Source organism: Gossypium hirsutum, chromosome A12 (genome assembly GCF_007990345.1).
Source record: "Gossypium hirsutum isolate 1008001.06 chromosome A12, Gossypium_hirsutum_v2.1, whole genome shotgun sequence".
Lineage (NCBI taxonomy): Eukaryota > Viridiplantae > Streptophyta > Magnoliopsida > Malvales > Malvaceae > Gossypium > Gossypium hirsutum.
In genome coordinates this window covers 9,781,127-9,806,071 of record NC_053435.1, presented here as the reverse complement: position 1 = coordinate 9,806,071, position 24,945 = coordinate 9,781,127, and the positions used below count along the sequence as shown (strand labels likewise).

The 24,945-nt window shown below is 32.4% G+C and overlaps 2 protein-coding genes and 1 long non-coding RNA gene across 3 annotated transcripts; all 3 read left to right on the top strand.

Moving 5' to 3' along the window:
• The first annotated feature begins 7,484 nt into the window (after window positions 1–7,484).
• LOC107941560 (uncharacterized) lies at window positions 7,485–8,584 on the top strand. Its single transcript, XR_001695662.2, has 2 exons — window positions 7,485–8,008; window positions 8,264–8,584. It is a non-coding gene; the product is annotated as an uncharacterized lncRNA (long non-coding RNA).
• A 1,737-nt stretch (window positions 8,585–10,321) lies between these two features.
• Window positions 10,322–11,565, top strand: LOC107939125 (RING-H2 finger protein ATL73). Its single transcript, XM_016872406.2, has one exon. The coding sequence runs from the start codon at window positions 10,805–10,807 to the stop codon at window positions 11,306–11,308; it is 504 nt and encodes a 167-aa protein (XP_016727895.1). The 5' UTR covers window positions 10,322–10,804; the 3' UTR covers window positions 11,309–11,565.
• Window positions 11,566–20,327: 8,762 nt separating this feature from the next.
• LOC107927686 (bifunctional purine biosynthesis protein PurH-like) lies at window positions 20,328–24,778 on the top strand. Its single transcript, XM_016858798.2, is given in 12 exon segments — window positions 20,328–20,633; window positions 20,761–20,836; window positions 21,167–21,263; window positions 21,591–21,693; window positions 21,795–21,928; window positions 22,310–22,487; window positions 22,752–22,906; window positions 23,178–23,228; window positions 23,230–23,388; window positions 23,536–23,883; window positions 24,073–24,199; window positions 24,389–24,778. Coding segments are annotated over 12 exon segments (1,821 nt in total). The 5' UTR covers window positions 20,328–20,392; the 3' UTR covers window positions 24,541–24,778.
• The last annotated feature ends 167 nt before the right edge of the window (window positions 24,779–24,945 follow it).

Below are 24,945 nucleotides of genomic sequence, written 5' to 3'. Positions count from 1 at the left end.
TCAAAGTCATCGAGAGTGGCCTAAGCTTGAGGGCCCCAAGTGCAAAATGAAGCTTAATTTCAGCTCGTTGAGCTTAATTCAACTCATTTCCAGCTCAATAAGCTTGTTTGCTCATTTTGAGTTTATTTTTAATTTCTTTCATTTTAGTTGCTGGAATAATTACTTGCTTAGCTAAATTAGTTATTTTGGTTCAGCTCAATTAGTCTATGCGTTCTAAAACTGCTAGCTATTTAATTAAGTTAGTTAATATAGTTTAGTCTAAATAAATGTGTCTTAATTTGTTTGTGTTTAATATGTTCTAGCTGAATGCATGTTTTTATTGTGTCTTGGCTACTGCCAAATTTAATTTTTTCCTTAACTTTATTTGTTTTAATGTGTCCCAATTAAGACAAATTAATTATATGTTCTCAAATTAATTTGTCTAGTTGCTGCCGATTTTTAATATGTTTTAAACTCCATTAGTTTGTTGATTTTTAATGTGTAGGCATTAAAACAAGCATGCATGACCGAATTAATGTGCAAGTGTTAAAAAAAACATGTATGGCTGAATTTAATGTGCAGGTATTAAAGAAAGCATGCATGGGACAACATTAAAGGTGCTGCTGGTGCATGGAACAATATTAAAGGTGCTGCTGGTGTATGGAACGGCATTAAAGGAGCTACTGGTTCCTCTTTTCCCATGTGACTTTTCGTGAATCATTAAGAGCCAAAAAGAGTAGCCGATTAGCTCCCCAAAGCAACTTAAAGGCTTTCACACCAACCAAATATGCTTTTCACACTCCAAGGTTGTTTGGTTTTATGCATTCACACCATGAGCTATTCATCTTCACTTGTTCACACCTAAAAACTCTTGGAGATCTCCAAGCTGACTTAATTGAACTAAAGACCATTTGGCTCAACAAAGCAGCTCACTTAAAGAGCATTTACTCATATTGGCCGAACCTATACATTACATTTCAGCTCATCAAATTATTCCATTGAATTCCAGCTAATTGAATCCTTCTAGATAAAGTCCATTGGCATTTCCAAAGTTGAAGGAAGCTTCATGGAAGCTGTCAAAGAAATTGCCAAGAACTTCATCTTATTTGAGCTGAATTTAAAGTGCTTAATTAGTTCTTTTTTGGGACCATTCAGCTGGCCATGTTTTTAGCCTATAAATATGTAGTTCAAATCACTTTGTAAGGACTTTTTGGCCAAATTATTGAATGAACATTTGTTCTATGAGGTTTACTTCCTCTCTATTTTCGTATGAGTCTCGAGTGACTTATCTAGCGTGCTAGTGGCGTCAACCCGAATTGTTTTTATCCGAACTTATCATCAGCCTTGGTGTGGCGTTCGTCCATCTTTCTATATCTTTGGTTCTTACTTTCCTAAGTAACGGGTCAAGGTCCATCCTTCTATCTTTCATTAACCCACCTTAAACAATATAAGTCCCGGGGCAATACTGTCTATAGTGTTGAATCGTTCTTAACATTTAAGTTCATTTTTACCATTTCCACCTCCTATCAAATTATCTATCCTACCTTTTTTTTAGACTGAACCTATCTTATTCATTTTTAGCCTATCTTTGAACCCATTTTTGATAACTTCTACTCAAACTAGCCAAATACACCATTTTTCTCAAAACCGAATGATACTTTTTCGATGATGATCGGGTAACTTAGATCGACTCGATTATCAACGCCGGGCTGGATCACATCACTATAGCTCGAAAGAGCGTCCCATTATAAACTCTCATGAGCTTCCCGTTATGTGGTTCTTGCGAGCTTTCCATTAATAGCTCTTCGGAGCATCCCGATTGGTTTTGATCTTACATGTGTTGTGGACACACTGCAACTCTTATGAGCATCCCGATCTATGGCTCTTTGGAGCTTCCAGATAAAAAGCTCTTTGTGAGCTTTCCGATTGTGGCTCTCCGAAGCTTTCCGATAAAAGGCACTTTGTGAGCTTTCCGATTGTGGCTCTCCGGAGCTTCCTAATATTGGCTCGCTTAAACCTTCTCGATATTGGCTCGTATGAGCTTTTCGATTATGGCTCTCCGGAGCTTCTCGTTACATGGCTCACATGAGCTTCCCGTTATAAGGCTCGGAAGAGCTTCCCATTTATGTTCTCGTATGAGCACACCAGTATATGAATTGACGGTTTACAAAATTATACACTTTGTGTGTGACACCTGTGTATCCATCGATATTCTAAATGGTTCAATGAGCAAAGTTCTGATATGAGATAATCTGAGTTTGAGACGAACTATTATGAAAATATATTCAAAATGCATGGATATGATTTGTACATGTTATATGGACAATTGATGTGAAAAGTATATGTATATAGAAATATGATTATTGTTGAATTCATACATGTTCTTTGGTATTTATATGAAATACATGTCTAACATGATTGATAAGGAAATGTGCTAGGGCTTTCGGCCAATCTATTTGAGTATGCTTTGTATGCTTACTTTAAATGTAAATGAATGGTTAACTTGGTAAAAATGGACATTTCGTCATATGTATTGATATGGCATATATCATACTTGATTTTGGCTTGATTTGAAGGTCTTGTATTGCCTTGTGAATGTGTTTAAGTGTTGATGTAGGTGGAAAACAAATTAGGTGAGAAATGTGGCCATGAAAATGGCTTATTTTTGTCCATACTGGCAGAGAAACGGGCGTGTGTCTCAGCCGTGTGTAACACACGGCCTAGCACATGGGCCTGTGGTTCGGCTATGTGTCCCCTACATCTTTAAAATTCAAAATAGAATGCTCAGGTATTTTCACATGGCCTAGCACACGAGCGTGTGACTTGGCCGTGCGTCCCCTGCACCTCAATAATATAAGTCAAATTGCTAACACGGCCTAACACACGGGCATGTGGCTTGGCCATGTATCCCTTGCACCTAAATAATGCAACCCAAATTGCTCACACGGCCTAGCACACGGGCGTGTGGCTTGGTCGTGTGACCCAAGTGAGTGAGTTTTATAGGCTTGGACACGGGCTAAGATATGCCTGTGTGCCCTATTTTGAATGCCCACACGGCCTGGCCACACGGGCTTGTGTCCCCTATACCTTGGAAAATGTTAAAATTTTGCGAAAAATTCTCTGAGTTCTTGATTTAATCCCGACTTAATTCTAAGGTATGTATTGGGCCTCGAAGGCTCATATAAAAGACTTTATGAATGATTTCTAATATGAATGTTAAATAATATGAAATGTTTGTATTTGATCTGTATATTCCGGTAATGCTTCGTAACCCTGTTCCAGCTACGAACATGGGTTAAGGGTGTTACAGAAAGTGTCTGAGGTCAAATTTGGGCTTCAATGGGCTTGAAATACTCAAAACAATACAATAGCCCAAATTCAAGGGCTATGTGTCTATACATATATCTATGTACTGATACCTTAGATAAGGTACTGACACATAGGCCTATACATATATTCTATGTACTGATACCTTAGGTAAGATACTAACACATAGGCCTTATATATTGACACCTAGGCTAGAAACTGTAGCACTTCAACTACTGTCTTACAATGTTTTAATACTTTTAGTACAAGTACCAGTACCTAAACTCCCTAGGTTAAAAATAAGTATAGCAGCACTTGGAAACATGTTCAAATAGTTCCATATCATTCCAATAAGTCTCAAAATATTATAGAACAAGTTTCAACCCTTTTTACACTCAAAGTACTATAATAAACATATTCAAATCAAATAACAAATCGAAACTCTATTGATAACACTAACAAGGGTTCAAAATACATATCAAACTTACACAATCCCAAGTTCAATCTAAGTTTTTCATATAGGAAGATTAATATATACCATGAGATAAAATAAGATTATATTGGGAGAACATATTTTATCCCAAAGAGATTAAGGATATCTTATGAGTGTAACACACTTATGACAAGGTAATTGGACGAACACTTATGTTAAACTAGCTTCATTTGATAAATTGTTTTGATATAAAAAAACAAAAATACTTTTGAATAAAGTTTGTTTTTGAACAAAGAAATTATAAAATTCAAAGCATAAAAATCATTTCAAGACTTCCAAACATCTTAGAAAATGTTATGAACATTAGAAAATTTTGGACAAAGTTCAAAAACGGTTTTAAACTCTCTAACTCGATTGAAAACTGCACCCTACAAGAAGTATCAATATTTTCCAAAAAGTATCGATATCCATATGATTTTTATCGAAACCCTTTTCCATATCGATACCAAATTTGCTCATTAACTTGAAACAAAAATTGAACAAAAGCAAAAAGTATCGATACTTTTCAAAATATATCGATACCATTTTTTATATCGATATCACTTTTGCATTCTAACTTGATTATTTTTTCAAACAAACACAAAAAGTATCGACACCCATTCCAAAAATATTGATATAATTTATCAGGCATCGATAAATGGTCTTTGGTATCATTGTAAACTAACTTTAATGGCTACTGAATCAGAAATATTAAAAAAGCATAAAAATCATTTCAAGATGTCGAAACCATTTTTATTTTGAAAAATAGGGATCGGCTTTAAAACATGGTATGGAGTTGTGATTGCATTATTTCGTGATAGGTTTTAAATATTTATAATTACTCGTTCTTAAACTAACTATTATTGCGATGTAGGCAAGTGTACCTATTGAACAGTAGTATAGTTTTAGCAAGATCGGATTGTCGAACTCAAAGGAACTAAAAGTACTAGTAATGACTGTCTTTTTATTATCTAGCCTAAGAATAAAGAGGTTTTGTTTTAATTAACTAATTATCTAAACTAAGAACGCACAGAGAAAAGAATTGGGGAATTGTTTTTGGGAAAAATCGATTGGCTTAAGACAATACCTAAGGAAAAATCCACCTAGACTTTACTTGTTATTCTGGCTCCAAATCGGACGATTTATTCATTCAACTTGTTCCGTAGAGATCCCTAAGTTATGTTATTATCCCTATTCAAGACTAATAACATCTAATCCCTAGATTGAATAACCGAGACTTTTCTCTAATTAACACTCTAGGGTTGCATTAACTCGATCTATGGATCCCCTTATTAGGTTTCACCCTAATCCGGCAAAATCTTGTCACCTTATGTCTAGGCGCACAATCAACTCCGCTTAATTATGACAAATGTACTCTTAGACAGGGTCTATTCCTCCTCTGAATAAGAGCATGTCTTGAATCAGTATCCTGGGATATCAAAACAAGAATTAAGAACACATAATTAAGAATAAGTTAAATATTTATCATACGATTCAGAAAATAATAACAAGATTCGTCTTAGGTTTCATTCCCCTTAGGTATTTTGTGGTTTTAGTTCATAACTAAATAAAAAAAACATCTCAGAAGAATAAAGAATACAAAACATAAAGAAAACCCAAAACTTCTGAAGGGAAATTGAGGAGAGATCTTCAGTCTTGATGATAAATCTGGCTTCTAAGATGGATCAATCGGCTTCCTTGGAGTAATCCCTTACTCCTTATCTCCGTCTCCCTTTTCTTCCTTCTCTCGGGTGTATTTATAGGCTTTGGAATGGCTAGAAGCCCTCAAAATTAGCCTTTTCCGAATATGACTCAACTTGGGCTTGACAGGGACATGCCCGTGGCACACGCCCGTGTTCGATTACTTCAGGCCGTGCTCGAGCTTGTCAAATTGACACGACCGTGTGGTCTGCACGTGTGAGGAGGTCCAGGCTGTGTTGATTTCGTACTTTGGCCCATTTTCTCCGTTTTTGGCCCGTTTCTCGTTCCTTTCACTCTCCTATGCTCTCCTAAGTATAAAACATGAAATCAAAGCATTAGGAGCATCGAATTCACCAATTCTAATGAGAAATCATCCATAAAATGCATTAAACATGGGGTAAAAATATGTATAATTTACGGTTTATCAAGTCGCCACCAATCCTTTTTGTTTAGGTGTGATCGGGTCACCTTGTGATCAATCATTCTAATAAAGCATTTTGGTTTATTAAAACAATATTTTTGGTCTATGAAAGACTAGAAAACGAGTTCGGAAGTCAGTTACGCGCGAGGAAGGATTATCACCCTCGCAACGCCCAAAATCGGTACCGTATTGATCAATTAACGTCCTAATGTTGAAAATTTGAAAAAGATTTTAAAATACAATTCCTTTAAAAACGTTTAGATAACTTGAATTGGATGTCGAGATTCTCCCAGAAGGAGTAAAATATCATGTCCAGCACGATTGGATACAACATTTCAAACCCTCAATACGAGATCATCCCATAATTTTCAAAACTCATACATTTGAAATTTCAAAAAGGATATTTGGCTATTCGGCCAAACGGTAAATCGAAACCCAACACGATTGGGCACGATTTATCGAACTTCCATATACGAAATATTGCCTCATTTTAATTTAAGAAAACATGGATGAAATTCCAAAAGGATATTTCGTATTTTAATCGAATGAAAAATCGAAACCCAGCACCATTGGGCACGATTTATCGAACTTCCAAATATGAAATATTGCCTCGCTTTAATTTAAGAGAACATAGAAAAAATTTCAAAAGGATATTTTGTATTTTAGTCGAATGAAAAATCGAAACCTAGCACGATTGGGCACGACCTCGTAAACTTCCAAACACGAAAGATTTCCACATGTTGAGGGGGCTCAAGTTAACAATTATAAAAACCGTATCAAAATATACTTGTTCGGTTTGTTTAGAAATAAAAGACAATCGGCATTTAGAGAATATGAGAATCATAATCATGATGCATTAACAAGAAATACAAACATAATTACTTGCATGAAACAATAATATGTAACTATAATATGAAAACCAAAAATGACACATAATACACAAAACAATATGAAAATTTGGAACCGACATAACACAAAACAATTTAAAACTTATATGAAAAAATTTACAAAGGAATAACACACGCTAGAATTCGAAATACCTCATATGTACATAAAACCGATAATATATAAACGATTATTAAACTATATAATATGTAAGAAGAAATTCGAAATAAATAACATACAACATAATTTCAAAAAAAAAACCAATTAATTTGACTAGCAATATATATGTAAAAATGAAAAAAAAATGCATATACAAAGATACTAAAGTATTTAAAATATAAAAAAATAATTTAAAATAAGATCCCTAAGAGAGAACCAAATTATACATAAATAAATTTAAAAGAATATATATATAATAAATTTAAGAGAGAATATTTACATAAAATAAAAGGAAGTCAATAATGTACACTTAGTGTAAAAATAACTTAGTATAAGTTACGCATATACATGAAATAAAGAAAACTTAATATAAGCAAAGTATATAAATACAAAATAATATATGAAAGTATTTTGGAAGAAAAAACAAATAAATATGCACATAAAAAAAACAGTATATTCTTAACTTGTTAAAATAATATATACAAAAATAAATATATCAATTTTGTTAAACAAAACTATATATTAAAATAATATATTCTTATTTTATAGAAAAAATGAATAAAAAAACTTAACTGGAAGAAAAACAAAATTAAAGGGACAATTTATGAACAAAGCAAACCATTTAAACAGAATTTTGGGCCAAAGTAAAACGCGCTCCAACGTTTGGGGACTAAAATTGAAAATTAACCAAACCCCAAAATGAACCATTTCAGCACGGACTAAGATGAACACCCACGCAAATTCCTGGGGCAGTTTAAAAGAATTAAAGAACGCATGGAAAGGACCCAATCGAACACTAGCGCAAAAGGGAAGGACTGGCCGCGCAAATTACCCATTTAAGGTGAAATGCACGGACCTAGCCTGGCAATTGGGTCAACACGCCTTCCCCCCACCCCAAATGCTGTTGTTTAAAATTTATTACTTAAATTAAAAAAAACTGTTTTAAAAACCATTTGATTTTTGTTTTTTTTTAAAAAAACCCCTAATGCTCTCCAATCTCTTACTCTCCCCTTGTTTCCCAGCCGAAAGGCTAGTGCCCAGGCCCTCCATTTGCGACCAGCGAAGGCCCTCCGACGGTGACTCCGGTGAGCTTCTCCCCCTTTCTCTTATTGTTTACATATGGTAGAAAAAAATCAAAGAAAATGAAAATAAGATCGAAAGCAAAATGAGACTTTGAATCACCTTCAACAAATATGGTTGCTATATCTTTCTGTATGTGTTTGATATTGTCTCTATATTCTATTCACCCCCCCAAAAAAAAAACCCTACAATGAAAAATTCGGAGGCTTTTATAGCCGAATACAAGTAGTTTTCCTGCTGTTTTCTTGCTCAAATCACAGGTCGTGGAGACGTGGATGTGGGCGAGCAACGAGCGAGCTAGGGGTCGTGCTTGGTGTACCAACTTGCGTGGTGGACAGGTGTTGAACGCGGGTGCTGCGGCGCAAGGGAAACCTAGGGTTTTCGAAACCCTCAAAACTTTGGGCTTATCGGGCCATTGTATTTTTAGGGTATTGGGAAATTATTTAATGTAATTGGGCTGGCTATTATTTGTAAATGGACTTATTTAATATTTATATTTTTGGTTTTTTGTATGTGTATGTGTATGGGCCCGAGCCAAAATTGGGTCTTACACAAGACTTTCAAACATCTTAGTATTTTCATCCGCAACGGCTCTATTTATTTCCTCAACAACCACAACGATTGGAAATGAATTAGAAGGTATAAATATCAGCTTCTAAAGGTCCTACAACAACAAGAAAGAATACTCAAGCTTAAAGATCAATCAAACTACCTTTGTGCTAAAATTTCCTATAGTTTTCTTACATACACTAGTGAGTTTCATTGTTATTCTATCAGCTCAAGTATTCTTATTTATAATTGAGCTTAATTTGCAAACATTGTGATCTTGTAATGGTTTGTTCTTAGTTTGCTTTTTTGTATTTCTTTGATAGAGTTTGTGTCTTAAGGTTTGGGTAGAAACCTTAAGAGAGTTTGTAAGGTTAAATCTTATTCTCAAAGGTTGTCAAATTAGTGAATTTGGGAAAATCTTTAATAGTGGAAAATTAAGGTAGTGGAGTAAACAGTTGGGGTCAAACCACTATAAATTTTTTGGTTCAATTTTTCTATCCTTATTCTCTAGCACCCATAAAATTTTTAAATGCCAATTCACCCCTTGGCAATTTTGGTTTGATTATTTGAGCTAACAACTTATTAAGTAGCTTTCGTAATGATATATATTAAGGGAAAGTTTAGTCATGGTACTATAGTGTAATAATTCCATGATTAAATAATATTGTAATTAATAAACAAAGAGTCGGAACTTAATTACAATTATTTGAGCCCTAATTATATATATTCAACCGGTCCTTCTGCTAGCTCGATATAACCCAAATGGATCACTGTGTTTTCTCGCTAAGATACAAAAGATGAATTAGAAATTAAATAATTTTCTTTGAATTATTATATTGTAATTAAATAATTGAAGGTCGATTAATTAAGTCATTGGAGTTTTATTGAATAGGGCAATTAAATATATTTCCTCATAGATTCTAATACGGTAAAGTTTTCATGACTTTAATGGAATTAGAATTGAGTTAAGAAAATAATCTAATTGAGAAAATTAATTTAATTAATTAATTGAAGAATATTTAGGAAGTAGAAATAATTATTGGATTGGATAAATTATAAGTGTTGGATAAAAGTTTGGATAACACATAATTTATTCCAATACACAAGACGGGCTCAAAATCCCATCCCAAGGGATGAGGGTCGACAAACCTTAATTCCCTTTGGGGTTGCCATAGCCCCCTCGTAGAAGTAAAATAATGTATTTTCTATTAAAATATTATTATTTAATTATCCATTATTCAAGTAGAACTTGAAAGAAAAAGTTTTTGAGTATTGTTATTCTGTTGAAAATAGTGATAATTTATTTTTAGAATAATTTTTTTTTTGAAAAAACCCAAAGTTTTTGATTCCCATAAAGAGAATTAACTTTCCTGCTGAAAGTTAATAAAATATTTCATTATACATTTAGTTCGTTTTGTTTGGATCCACACTCAAATTAAATTGAGATTCAAGAATAACGGAGAAGACCGTTTGGTAAAAAGCTATGAAATAACTTAATTCACCTATTACAAAACACATGTAATAACTTAGGTAAGGGTTATTTTTATAAATATAAAAAAATTAATTTTAAAAAAAATTAAATTTATGTCTAAATGTATTATTTTTTAAACCAATTTTTCCAACAAGTTAAATTCATTTCCAATTGAAACCGAGAATTAAACACCCCAATGAGAAAATACAACTATCGTAATCTTATGGATATATGTTATTTTATAGTTTCTTGTAAATCATTATTTGAATGCTTCCCCACTCACTACAGCAATAATCAAAAACAAAAGTTGATACTCATGTATGTGTTATCATTTACATTCAGACTATGAAAAATCAAATCCTTTTTGGCTAATTGAATCCTAATCATTGTTGAAACCAAGAATCTATTGGATTTATATTCCAATATGCTTCGTTTTAATGATGTGATTTAGTGAAAGGGGTTAGAAAAAGTAGTGGGTGAAACTCAATTAAGGGACAAAAACCCACAGTAGACTTGATGAAAGGCAACCAATAGAAAATTTGTGAAGTTGTTGGAAAGAGAGACATGCCTTTCCCTTGATTTGAAGCGCAATGAACAAAAGGGGAAGACAGTGGATTATCAAGTAAGCATAAGCATCTGCCATTCCACCATAATTCAATCTCTTATCTGATCCCAAATCCATACCATCGCATTTCCCAACACCCATATATTGGATGAGCCTCATGTTCCTCTTGCTTTGTGTACCCATGTGTCCTTCCCTCTAAGTTCTTTCAATCTCTATATGCTTCAGTTTCTCCCACTTCTTCCATATGTCTCCATGGCCCAAACTTCACCATCTCCCTCTGCTGGTACTCCCAGTCAGGAGACACAAGAACCCACAGTAGACTTGAACCTCATGATCATCGTGGCAGCCTTGTTGTGTGCCTTGGTTTGTGTCTTAGGTCTTCACTCCATGCTACAATGCGTATTACAATGCACCCATCGTACCCTGACCGAGCCAAGGGAATGGGTGGCCTCCCGTAGACTGAACTCGGGTCTTAAGAAGAAAGAAATGGTAGCTTTACCAACTTTGACCTATGCAAATTCAGGGTCACCGTCATCAGCTTCAGGTTGCGCAATTTGCCTTGCGGATTTCTCGAAAGGTGACAAAATACGGATGCTTCCCAAATGCAACCATGGTTTCCACGTTGCGTGCATCGATAAATGGCTGCTCTCTCACTCTTCCTGTCCTACTTGCCGGTATAGGCTCAACTCCAATAACGACCAAATTGTTACAGACTTTTAAAGCGTGTAGCAGAATAGAACTATTGTTATTCTTAATTCCTTTCTTGTTAGTTGCTTTTCCGCCGACAATTTCTGGTTCTGTTTTTGGGGGCAAATGTTATAATAAGTCCCGTTTGTATTTTTGTAGCAATCACTGTAGCTTTATTACCTAAACTCTATATCTGTGAATTTGCAGCCTTCACGAGCCTAGCTGCCAAATTGCCACCTCAATGTTGAAGTACCTAGTCTTGCTTAATTCACTATTTAACTCTTGAAAGATACTCATATCCCCATTTTATTATCTTAAACTTTTCTTTCTTTTAATTTAGTATCTAAAGTATCAATTTCCTCTATTTATGGTCCATCTCTTAGGTAACTTTGGCCAATAAAAAATTCTTCATGACAATTATGTTTATTTAAAATAAAAAAATTAAATTTAAACTAAAAATAGAAAATTATTATATTAAATATTTAAATATTAAAAAACATTTTTTACTTTGATCGATTGTTGACTGGTGTTGACTGTTGACTTCTAGTTGATCAACCATGATCGATGTTGGCTGACCACGCAGCGTTATTAGAACACGCCACATGTCTTTTTTTAGTATTATATATTATATTGATTAAAAATGTAAAAATGTATATAATATATAATTTTAAAAAATGTTTAAAAATTATTTTTTATAAAATTATAAAATATATAATTTAAAATTTTAAAAAGTCAAAATAATATATATTAATTGAAAAAAATTATAAAATTTATAAAAAAAATATTTAAATTTCAAGTAATTGCAAAAAAATTTAAATTTAAATACTTTTTTAGAATTTAGAATTATATATTTTAGAATTTTATTAAAAAAATTGTTTTTAAACCTTTTTAAAAAAATTATAACAATTTATATAATTTTTTACATTTTTGTCATAATATTATTAATTTCAACTAATTTCTTTTCAATTATCATATTTTTTTTAAATTTTATTTTTATAATTATTTTATATTATTTTATATGTTTTTTTAGATTTTATATATTTTTTAATTTTTTTATATATTTATTTCTATTTTTATATTTTTTAATGTGTATACACATTTAATAAAAGAAAATATTTTTTTTTACATAAAGATCCCATGTGGCGCTTTGTGATTGGCTATAAATTTTTTTAACGTCCACAAAAAATGGATTATAAAATATAACAAATGCATACTTTAGGTACCAAATTGGAAATTTGAGTGTACTTTGAGTACCAAATTAAAATAAGAAAAAGTTTAGATACCAAAATGGAAAAATGAGTATACTTTAAAAGTCAAATTGTAAATTAAGCCTTCTTAAAATTTTAACATCTTATGGTTATGTAAACTAAAACTAAATATTGCATAGGCTTTATTCACAATTTTGCCCTTGAACTATACGCCTTTTTCAACTTTAGTATCTACACTTTTTTTATCCCATTATCGTTTTGGTACCTAAAAGCTATGACATTATAAAAAACATGACCAATCAAAACGCACCACATCATTGATGACATGTGATGCGGCATGTTGATAGAGGCGTGGACTAGCATTGACCCATGTTGACTAGTTAAAATTTATTTAAAAATTGTAAAATTTATTTTAAAAATTCTAATTAGTAAGAATTATTTAAAAATATATAAAGTTTTTTTAAAATATTAAAATGTTATAAAAATTGTAAAAATTTTAAAATTTTTGAAAATCATTAAAATTTTTTAAAATGATTAAAATTATAAAAATTATAAGAATTTTTTAAAAAATTATTATGATAAAGAGCACAATATTATTGAAATAAAGAGATTGAAGATTCATCTCTATGCCCATAGGATGGGATGATAGATTTCATGCATTATTTGGTTTATTAGGTCTCACGGTCTAATTGAAATTTTTTCTGGAAAATTTTTCCAGATGAACTAAACTTCCAATTAGAAAACGAACATTGAATTCAAATTTTATAATTTTATAATTTTTAAAATTCTTATTTTTTTTAATTTAAAATTTTATTTTTTCAAAATTTTCTTATCAATTTTGATATTTTTAATATTTTTACAATTTTTAAAAGAATTTGTACAACTTCTTAATATTTTTAAATAATTTTTATATTTTTAAATAATTTTTAAAATTTGGTAAATAATATTTTTATAATTTTTAATATTTTTGGACCAATCAACATGGGTCAACAACTAGTCAACTCCCGATTAACTTTGTTAATCAACATGCCATGTGATTAACTAGTTTTTTTAAAGCTATCAGCTTTTTGGTATCAAAATGAGTAATGGTGTAAAGTTTAAATACCAAAATGTGACAAAAAAAAGTTAGGCACTTAAGTGGAAAAACAGATGTAATTTAGAGTTTAAATTGTGAAAAAAGCCTTAATTAAAATTTGACCATTATAAGATAATAAAAGAAAAAGAAAAAGGGAACTTAAGTAGGGATGGAAAAACTTGAACTGCTGGATAGATTTTGAATCGATCTTTTGGAGTGGATTTTTTTCTTTTGAAATGTGGATGTGGGGTGGATTTTTTCTTTTAGATAAAGTATATGAAGCAGTTATGGTAATTACTTGGCCCACCTCAACCTGCTCTATTATATGAAATTATCATCTTATCTTTTTATATATAAACTATTAAAATGGTAAAAATGTAAAAACATAATATAGAAAAAAAATCATATATTTTTTGTTTAAATATTGTTTGAAGAATTACATTTAAAAATTTACTTGACTTTAAAAATATTGAAAATTTAAAGATACATGACAAATTTTAAATTGAAGTGGAGCTTGGTGGGGTGGGGCGGGGATGGATGTATCTAACATCCATTGAAATGGTAAAAATTTTCAAAATTATACATCTATAATGGAGCGAGGCGGGTGATGGAGCAAACCATACCAATTATAAAGTGATAATAAATTTAACAATATTTACCCATGCCTCGCTTCATTACCATCCCTAACATTAAGAAAAGATCAAAAGGTTCCTTTTATACATAGTACGATAGATTTCATTAAGAGAGGAAGAACGAAAATAAAGCTTTGTTTCTCGTTACATTTCAAAAGTGCTTTTAAACTCAAAAGCTATAATTTTTAGTTTTTGCATACTTTTGGAATCAATTGATATTTTAAACTTTCATTTATAATCTAATGTATTTATAAATATTTATATTGGATATACAATTATTTTTCTATTGAAATTTATTTCAAATATATAATTTTATATATTTTAATTTGTAATTATTATATTTTAATATAATTTATATATTTAAATTAAAATTTGTAAATAACTAATATTAATTACTTAACAATATTTAAAATTCATATTTATACATCAAAATCTTATTAACAAGTTGCAATAATTTTTAAATATTTTTACTAAAATATCATAATTTTAACAAATTTTAAGTATCTTTTTACTTTAAAACATTATTTCTACAATTAACATTTTATTTCTTAAAAATATTTTTCACAGCAATATTTTTTTATATTTTTTTAATAGTAATACTAAACATTATGTCTACTATTAGCATGTTTTTGTTTTGGCCACCTAGGTTTAAAATTTTTTATTTTAGTCACTAACATTATCAAAATTTAATATTTTGATCACTCCTAGGGGTGTAAATGAACAGAACGTTCGATGAAATGTTCGTGAACCGTTCGTATAACGTTCGTTTATGTTTATTTATTAAGCTAAATAAACGAGTATGAACAAAATTTTTATGTTCATTTAATAAACGAACAAACACGAACAGAGGTGTGTTCGGTTCGTTTATGTTCATGAATAAGCTCGTTTATGACTCGTTTATTTATTGATACTTTCTTATAAAAATTCCATTAGTATATACTAATAAAATTATCTTAAAACTCATTTCGTATATATTAATAAAATTATATTTGTTTGTATGTTTTTCATTTATAATATAATTATTAATATTTATATTTGACTATTTTATATCTAAACAATATATGTGTGTATGTATTTATTTATTGTTTGTTTATTATTTATTAATGTTGTTCGTGAACAAGTTCAATTATATGTTCGTAAACATGTTTGTGAAACATGTTCGATTAAGTTAAACGAACATGTCCGTGAATATTAAACAAATGAACATAAACACACATAATTTTAAATAAACGAACATGAACAAAAATTTAAAATTCTTAACGAACACAAACTAAAACACGAACAAGCTTAAAAATAAACAAATGAACATGAGCAGAGGTTTGTTCATTCAAGCTCGGTTCATATATAGCCCTAGTCACTCCTCTGTTAACTCACTAACGATGGCTTTTTTTTATTGGCATTGTTATACCCTTCCTTCACTCAAACACGTGTTAGCACCAGACGCACCATTAACCTCCCTGTTGACCCAATCTAAAATAATGATTTGGCAAACCATTGTTTCTCTCAAAGGGAGCCGTCCACCGGTTTTTCAGGTACGAACACTCTCAATGTGTGAATGCACTCCTGATATGATAATGAGTTTATTTAGGTGTAACAACCTTATACTGATAAAGTCTTCTGATATACACTCACAATTATCATTTGCACATTTGACGGGATCGAATGCTTATCATACCATGTCACACTAATGGACAATAGGACCATTCCTATAAATACCCTGATGAATGATGATGAAGGGATCAATCTTCCAGCACCCTAAAGTTACTCTAAGCAATTGTCTCCTTAATCAGTCCATCCTCTTGTCCTTGTTCCAACTCTTGACCTCCTTTACACCATTTTGATCTACTTTTTGTCATCCTCCCTTGTTGTACATTGTATCGACATGCATAATAATAATTTTAGCCCTCCAATGTTTATAAATCTTACCAATTTGGTCCTAATTCTAAACACCAAATTTAACGCTCAACTTTACACATTCTTTCAATTTAATTTGACTTCTTAAAAAATCAAAATTTAGAATTTAAAAAATTTAAAAGATTTAAAAATCTATTTTTTTCTATAAATATACATAAAAATTATAAATAAATGAATACCTTTTTTTTTCTCCTTTTGTAACTTAAAATTTATTTATTAAAAGAAAAATTTTATATATAAAATATTTTTTAAAAAACACCACAAACAAGACTTAAACTATATTCAAACTTTTCCTTCTTTTTGTTTTTTATTTTACAAATAATGAACTTTATCTTATGTCTAGCCTTTCTCCTTAGTTCTTGTCAAATTTGCCAAGCGTTTGGCACTACCTTCGCCATAATCACTGACATTAATAACCCTTACTCTAAAATTTACGATTTCCACATCCTCCATCATCACGTCACAAAATTAGGATTTGGTTGTAGAGTTGCCAGCGCGACCTTTCTCCAAGATTTCATCTGTCACATCCTAAAAACTAGGTTGGAAGAAATTGGGTTAGTGAAACCAAGAGTCAACTCGTCTTGATTTTCAAGTTAAAATTGTGAAAATTTTATCAAGTGATTTATTTTGGTTTAGTGGTTAATTGCTGTGTTAGTATGTGTGAGGTTCTAGGTTTGAATTCTTTCTCCTTAAAGTTTGTTAATTTTTTTTCTAAACCCCTATATTTGAACTTCTGGTTTAAATATTATTTTCACTCGATTGTTGATAAGAATGAACCTGCTGATTTAGTAGTAGGACTTCAACTTATTTAGACGTCTTGTGTTTGAAACCTCATGTGTGCAAAGTAAAAATTGTTTTTGTTTTGAACTCTAAAGGAAATCTGATAGGTGGTTAGTTAATGGGATTTTGTGGGATATAGGTAGTTTTGAAATTATCCCAAAATCTCTCTCCCCCTTCCCACTTTCACGTTCCTCTCTCCCACTTCCCTTCTTCTCCATCTTTTCTTCTTTCTTTTGTTTCTTTCCTTCGTCATTTTCTTTTCTTTTTCTGTAATTTTGTTTTGTTGTCTTTAAGTCATGGTGAGAATACCTTTTTGACTCTTTGTACCTTTTTGACTCTTTGTTTTCGGTCGTAATCCAAGATATGTGTGAGTAATGTCGTTTTATTTTATGTTATTAAGTTTTAGTTCGTTCTTGAAAAAGGTTTTAGTTGTTAATGCTTAATTTTCGTTCTACGTTGTGTTAAATATTTTCATGGTGTTTGATTAGGTAAAGGGTGTGAGAATTGAAACCCTTCAGCAGAGTAGTTGTTGTTTCGACGTTGTTTCTATGAAGTAAGTGCTTGTACGTTGTTTTTGGAGACTATTTTCCTTCAGGAAATGAGTGTGTTTAAGTGAAATTTTGGGTTAATTTGTGTTTGTAATTGATGTGTTTTGGTGCCGTATGTAGGATTCGGGAGTGTTCTATGTGTGGTCGATCAGGAATATCATCAAGTGTGTGATTCTAACTCGAAACGTTGTTTATAACTAGAAAAAATCTGGGAAAAATAGAGCTTGTTTTCGAGACTAATGTTTGTCACATAGTCGTTTGCACCACAGGAGAGTGTGGTCTGCCGTGTAGAGCACACGGACGTATGTAATTACACGGGCAAATTGGGTGGCCCGTGTAAGGCACACAGCCGTGTATGATCACACGAGCAGATCAAGTAAGCCTTGTAGGCTATACAGACGTGTAGGCCTATTTTATAAAAATTTTTCACCTGAGCCTGTTTGACTCTGAAATTCGTAATTAAACCTTTTGTGAGGTCCATTTCGTTTAAATAAAACTCAAAATGTGACATTTGTTAATATATGTTAGTATGTGATATGGTTAAAGTAAGTGAAAAATGTATGTACAATCTATGTTCTGATAACTTTGAAAGCATAATTACGTGTAAAAGGAGAAAAAATGCATGACATCTGTATGTAGAATAACTGTTAGTATAAGCATGTTAAGTAGGATTAATTTTATATAAGCAATATGATATGTTATGATTTGTAAAAATATGTTTAGATATGGATGCCATACCATTCATGTGATATGTACGTGTGTTATTATGTTTATGCATGTGCATTAGTGTGGGTTTTGATATGATGGAGGAAGTGTATTCCGGCAGTATTACTGCAATTCTAGTGGTTAAACCGCAAATATCTGTCTGTAACTCCATTGCACCTTTATGAGTGACATACCACCATGACCCGGTGTGATTGGATGGACGAAGTGGGTGTGTAGCAGATGAGGGTAGGATTTGTTCTAATATGATATATGTTTCTAGAAATATGACACTTTGATATGATATTTGCATATGTGTACGTTATAAGCAAAATTCTATTTTGATATTTGCATTCGCGTATGTTATAAGTTAAAATTCTGTATATAGGCTAAGTCAAACACTGGGCTTCTAGCTCACTCATTTGTTTTAATACGTTTCAGGTGATTATCAGACTTAGGATTTGGCGATGTTTTCCAGAGCTCGTTTTTGACTTTTTTACTTTAAGTATATTTCATATTTTATTTTGGTATTGGTTTTGGGTTTCGTTATTTAGCTTAAGATTTCAACATGTTTCTTGTTAAGTTAAAGGAATGCGTGGTTTTTAAAATTAAATAAAACATGAATTTTTCGTTGCAAATTTGAAATAGGTTTTACGTAAGATAACAATGAAAGTTTCAAAATATGCTCAATCAGTAAATTTACGTTTTCTCAAATCTAATTCACGATTTCTGAATTTGTTACTCTAGAATTTCCATTATAATTCTAAGTATCAAATTAAGCGTTTTTATGTAAAATAGATAAATTCTACGTATGATTTCATAATAAACTTATAAGTGTTTTGTGGTAAATAATATTTTCAAATCACACGATTTCTAAGCCAGATTTTAAATTAGTTTGTCAAACGAGTTAATGTAACTTCTCTAGATTTAGTCATAATGTCTAGGCCGGATTTGAGGTGTTACATTTGGTGGTATTAAAGTTAGGTTGCAAAACTCAGACTATGCATTTTGGGTTCAAAATGTTTTCAAATTTTTTTTGCATTATTTAGAAATTTTTAGTAAATTTGATCTTTTGATTTCTGAAAAGTAAAACCAAGACTCCGACCCCGATCTAAATAAGAAACTTTGAACTTTAGCTGTACTTTAGATACTTTTACATTTGCTACTTTAGTACAATTGTTTGCCTTTAGAGACTATAGTACAATAAACATTCTCTAAATTCTGATAGGTGCTTTTGATAAAACTTTAGATTTAAGATTTTTAAAACCTAAGCCAAATATTAGATTTCAGAATGGAAGATAAATATTATAAGTGCTCGTGGTGTTCGTGGTCATAGTATGCGATGGCGTGGTGAGCGTAGCCTAGTGGCTCGTGCCAAGTCCTCTTCTCGGGGCAGTATGCCCAATCTGGAAATTAGCGAAATTGTGAAGACGCTTATTTTTTGTGGCGGTAATCAAGAAACTGGGGATGATGTTGTGTTCCAAGAGTTGCTAAGAGATTTACAAAGGGTCGTTGGGGCCCAATCTGTGTGGGTTGAGGGCCTATGACTAAACGATTTTGGTCGAATGAGACCAAGTTAGCAGAAGAGATTAATTGCTTAGAGAGTGAGGAAAGAGAAAAGAATAAAATGTGGAATAAGAGGAGTTCTAGTCCCAAGAGTTGCTAAGGTATTTGAATCTCGCTTAAATTGTTTTATATAAGATTATTGTTTTATTTATAAAATTATTATTTTAATAAATAAATTGTATGTTTGAAAATAAGACAAATAGATATTTATTTATAATTTTATATGTATTTTTATAAAATCTTATGTATTTTTATCAAAAAAAGAACTTCTAAATATTTTTTTATTTTTTAAAAGTTCTAATTTTTATTTTTTAAGAATCAAGACAAAAATGACAAGGTGTAAAGTTGAGGGTTAAATTTGTTAAGTTTTTTAAATTTAAGATAAAATCAATAGAACCTATAAACATTAGGCGTGATTAAAATATTAAATTTTAATAACATTAGTAACTAAATTTTTTTTACTAAAATAAAAAAATTTAAATTTGAGTGAATAAAACACAAATACATTAATAAATAAATATAAATAAATTAAACCAAAAGAGTTTTCGGTAATATATTTTACCCTAACCGTGCAAGTGGTAAAGTAACAAGTTGTGAAATAGAGGCGAGATATAAACAGAGTTAAAAATATTAGCAGTTTCTTAGACACTATCAGTATCAAGTGCTAAGCAGAGAGACAAAGGAACAAAGATATGTTGGGGACAGCTGCGTCTTCTGCCGCCACCATACCTACAACTGCCCACACCGCCAACAGCATACTCCGCGCCTTTCAAACTACTACTTTCGACTCTCTCTCTTCTTCTCATCACCCTATTCTCGGCGCTCGGTTTCATTTCCTCTCGCTACGCTCCTTCTCGAATGTTTCCACCAAGGCCATGTCTCACTCTCAAACCCTACATGCTTCTAATTACCACCCTCAATCCTCTGCTCCCGGTATTCTTCTTTCCTCCCTTTTTTCTCCCTACTCTCACATTTTGTTGACCATGTTCTCCCCTTTCTCTTTTTTCTTGGAAAAACAAACCAAAAAGATTCATTTGATGGCTTTTCCGTTCTCTGTCAGGCAATAAGCAAGCACTAATATCTTTGTCAGACAAGAAGAACCTGACCTTGCTTGGCAATGGTCTTCAAGAATTGGGGTAAATAAATGACACCCTTTTTTCTTTGGATATTTGCATAATTCTTTTTCCGTCTTTTACTCTGGACCTTTGTTGTTTATTCTTTGTTCTTCTTTAGAAACAAAAAAAGAATAAAATAACATTTAACATCGAGTATTGAAGAGTAAGGAAATGAGGAATAATAAGTGAAAAAACTGACATAAATATGGCATCATATATGTATTCAATCCTGTGAAATTTTTTTCCTTTGGAGTTGGTAGGGTCTATGTTATCAGTATCTGTGTAAAATGTAATGTAAGGAAGCAGTTTTGAAGCCTATTTGTCTTGAACTTGCTTCTTTGGAAACTATAGGTACACAATTGTTTCTACTGGAGGAACTGCATCTGCCTTGGAAAATGCTGGTGTCTCCGTGACCAAAGTGGAGCAGCTTACTTGTTTCCCCGAAATGGTAGCCTTCTTATTCTGTTCTGTCCTATCCTGTTTAAATCTTTTCTTTTTAATTAATATACCGTGGCCTTTTTAAGGCATTTAGGACTGTTTAAGGGGATAAAACCAATCAGCTAGAGTGATAATGACATGCCTACTGATAATTTATGAAGCTTTTTTGCAACTTGAGCTTGACCACGTATAATTTTTAATAGGAAAATGAGATGCATAAGACTTGACATTGAAGTCAAAGCCTACTTATTATCTTCTCTATTATGTCTTCTCTTAAATGTTAATTTCAGCTTTAAAGTTCTTTGAGTTTGGAGATTGACTGAAGTGTCTTTTATAGCTTGATGGTCGTGTGAAAACACTACATCCCAACATACATGGTGGTATTCTTGCTAGAAGAGACCAAAAGCATCATATGGAAGTTCTGAATGAGCATGGTATTGGTGAGTTCTTACTTCTTTATGCCATAGGGCTTTTTTTTCCAAGTATTTTATCAGACTTTCCGTTTCTTTTTTGTCTTTTAGCTAAAATCGTTTCTATTCAGGTACATTTGATGTGGTGGTTGTGAACTTATACCCCTTTTATGATAAAGTTACTTCTACGGGAGGAATTGCCTTTGACGATGGAATCGAGAATATTGACATTGGTGGCCCTGCAATGATTAGAGCTGCTGCAAAGGTACTTGTTAATGAGTTAGTGGTGAAATCCTGTTTGACTGGTGTATTAATTGGCATAGGTTGTGTATTATCTGGAATCATCTTTGTGTAGCTTCATGTTCCAATAGATAGTCTTATGTGTGAGCATGTTTACAAAAAAAAGCCAAATAGGTAATTGAACCACATTGGTAATGAAGGGCATTTCAACTTTTTGATTTTGGGGGCTACAAAATTAGGTTTGGTTATAGTCTTGAGTCAGTATTAGCTTCCTGCTCATCTGATCCATAAGTGCAGTGCTAGAGGTGGAGGAATCAATCATTCCTTAGCATAAACATACAAGTTGAATGGGCCATTCTTTGTTTTAATCATTTTCTATTGCAAAATGACACATTTGTTTAAAAAGAATCACAAGGATGTCTTGGTTGTTGTTGACTCACAAGACTATCCTGCACTCCTTGAATTCCTTAAAGGCAGTCAGGATGATCAACAGTTCCGGAGAAAGCTTGCTTGGAAAGCTTTTGAGCATGTTGCTTCTTATGATTCTGCAGTTTCAGAGTGGCTCTGGAAACAGACTGGGGGAGGTATGCTCTTATGTGTTAGCTAAATCTGATCATTGTAGTTGAAATGGTCTCTAGTCATTTGATGATGTTTGGAAGAAAAGAAAGATACTTCCCATCCCATAAGCTGAGGCCGCGCCTAACAAAATGTACTATTACATAAAAGGAAAATTCTTTTCTTTTCTTCTTTTAACAAATCAATGCAACTAACTCTTTAAATATGATTATCAAGTGCTACCTATAATTGTTACAAATTTAGATTGACAAAATTCTTCTATCTATTGGAAGATAAAATCCCTCCCAAGTTGACAGTGCCATTATCCCTCAAAAGTTCACTTCGTTATGGTGAAAATCCTCATCAGAAGGCTGCATTTTATGTTGACAAGAGTCTGTCTGAGGTCAATGCTGGTGGTATTGCAACTGCTATTCAACACCATGGAAAGGTGATTAATTTAGTTCATCGTTATGGGATATGAGGCTTTGTCATTCACTTCATCCTTCTTTTCCAATTAATTTCTATCATGCAAATGGAGATAGAATTTTTACTGTTACCAATTTCGAAGTGTCTAGTTTTTGTTGCTGTTCCTTTTTACTATGGTAGTTGAGGAGATAAAATCCTTAACAAATTGGAAAACTGTGATTCTATTTCTTGACTAATTTAGTTTTCAGCCATGTTATTCCATGGCATATCCTTAGTTATATATCTTGGTGCAGGAAATGTCATATAATAACTATTTAGATGCCGATGCTGCTTGGAATTGTGTCTTCCGAGTTTAGGAACCCTACATGTGTGATTGTAAAGCACACAAATCCATGTGGCGTAGCTTCTGGCGATGACATCCTTGAGGCTTACAGGCTTGCTGTGAAAGCCGATCCAGTGAGTGCATTTGGAGGAATTGTAGCCTTCAACATAGAAGTAGATGATGTAAGTTAATTAGCTTCTTGCTATCCTTATATGCAACTGTGTTGGCTTTGTATCGCACATTGAATATCATCTTATCTGTATGTGACCTTCAACATCAGAATAAGAGTATCCTTTTAGAGGTTTGGGTTGCTCACTTTTGGCTTTTAGGCTCTTGCTAAGGAAATCCGAGAGTTCAGAAGCCCAACGGATGGTGAAACTCGAATGTTTTATGAGATTGTGGTGGCTCCCAAGTATACAGAGAAGGGACTTGAGATCCTCCGTGGAAAATCAAAAACATTGAGGATCCTTGAAGCAAAGAAGAATGAGAAAGGGAAGCTCTCCTTACGACAGGTTGGTGGTGGGTGGTTAGCCCAGGATTCAGATGACTTGACCCCCCAAGATATCCAGTTCAATGTGGTATCTGAGAAGAAGCCACAAGATAATGAGCTTCGTGATGCAGAATTTGCATGGCTGTGTGTCAAGCATGTCAAAAGCAATGCTATTGTAATAGCAAAGGTTTGAACTTTCATTTTGTTAGGAAATTCAGTACTGATTAAAATGGTGCTTAGTAATCTTGTTGGCCTGGAGATCCTTATGATAAATATGTACCCTTCCTCTTCCAAAAAAAATGTTTGGATAAAACAGCCATGAAAAGAAAAGCTTAGTATGATGAGATTTGATGACCCTTTGACATTCGCTCATCAGGACAACCGTATGTTGGGTATGGGAAGTGGGCAGCCAAACCGTCTGGAGAGCTTGAGAATAGCTTTGAGGAAAGCAGGAGATGAGGTCAAGGGAGCTGCTTTGGCTAGTGATGCATTCTTTCCATTTGGTAATTACTACCTTGAAAAGTTTTGTGCTCCTTATTGTTTTTAAGATCCAATTTCATAGGCACACAGACATGCAAATAAATACTGAAAACGTCTCAAGTAATGGACCTGTATGCAGGCATTCAATCTAGTAATGATTCTTTTGTTTATATGACCTGTTACCTAACAAAGATGTGTTTTTCTATTAATAGCTTGGAAAGATGCAGTGGAAGAAGCTTGTGAAAGTGGTATTGGAGTGATTGCAGAGCCTGGTGGGAGCATTAGAGATGGGGATGCTGTGGACTGTTGTAACAAGTATGGAGTTTCATTGCTTTTCACAAAAGTGAGACACTTTAGGCATTGATGCAATTTCATTTTTGCCTTCATGGGTTCAACTTGTGCTCTAAGGGGAAGAGTAGTTGCGGGAGGATGCAAGCGAATGCTGCCGCAATGTCGTGCAATTTGTATGGCTGTAATCTTCACAAATAAGAAACGTTTGTGTTTGTATTTAAATTTTAGACGATGAACCCTGCATTTTTGCAGTGCATATTTTTTGCTCTTCTGAGCTTGCCAAAATAATAGAAATAAGAGATCTTAATATAGATTGTCCTCAATGGATCACTGGCATAAGAAAAAACCAACACGGCCAACTGCATATTCTTGGTCCTGCATCCGTTCATCAAATCAAATGATTCTTTCAGTCGAAGAGAAATCACTATAGGTTTACTTTAATTCAGTTTTCCACAACACAATTTCCAAATTGAACTAG

Coding starts and splice junctions, on each gene's coding strand:
- LOC107939125 (XM_016872406.2), top strand. CDS start 10,805: ATGCTTCAGTTTCTCCCACTTCTTCCATATGTCTCCATGGCCCAAACT.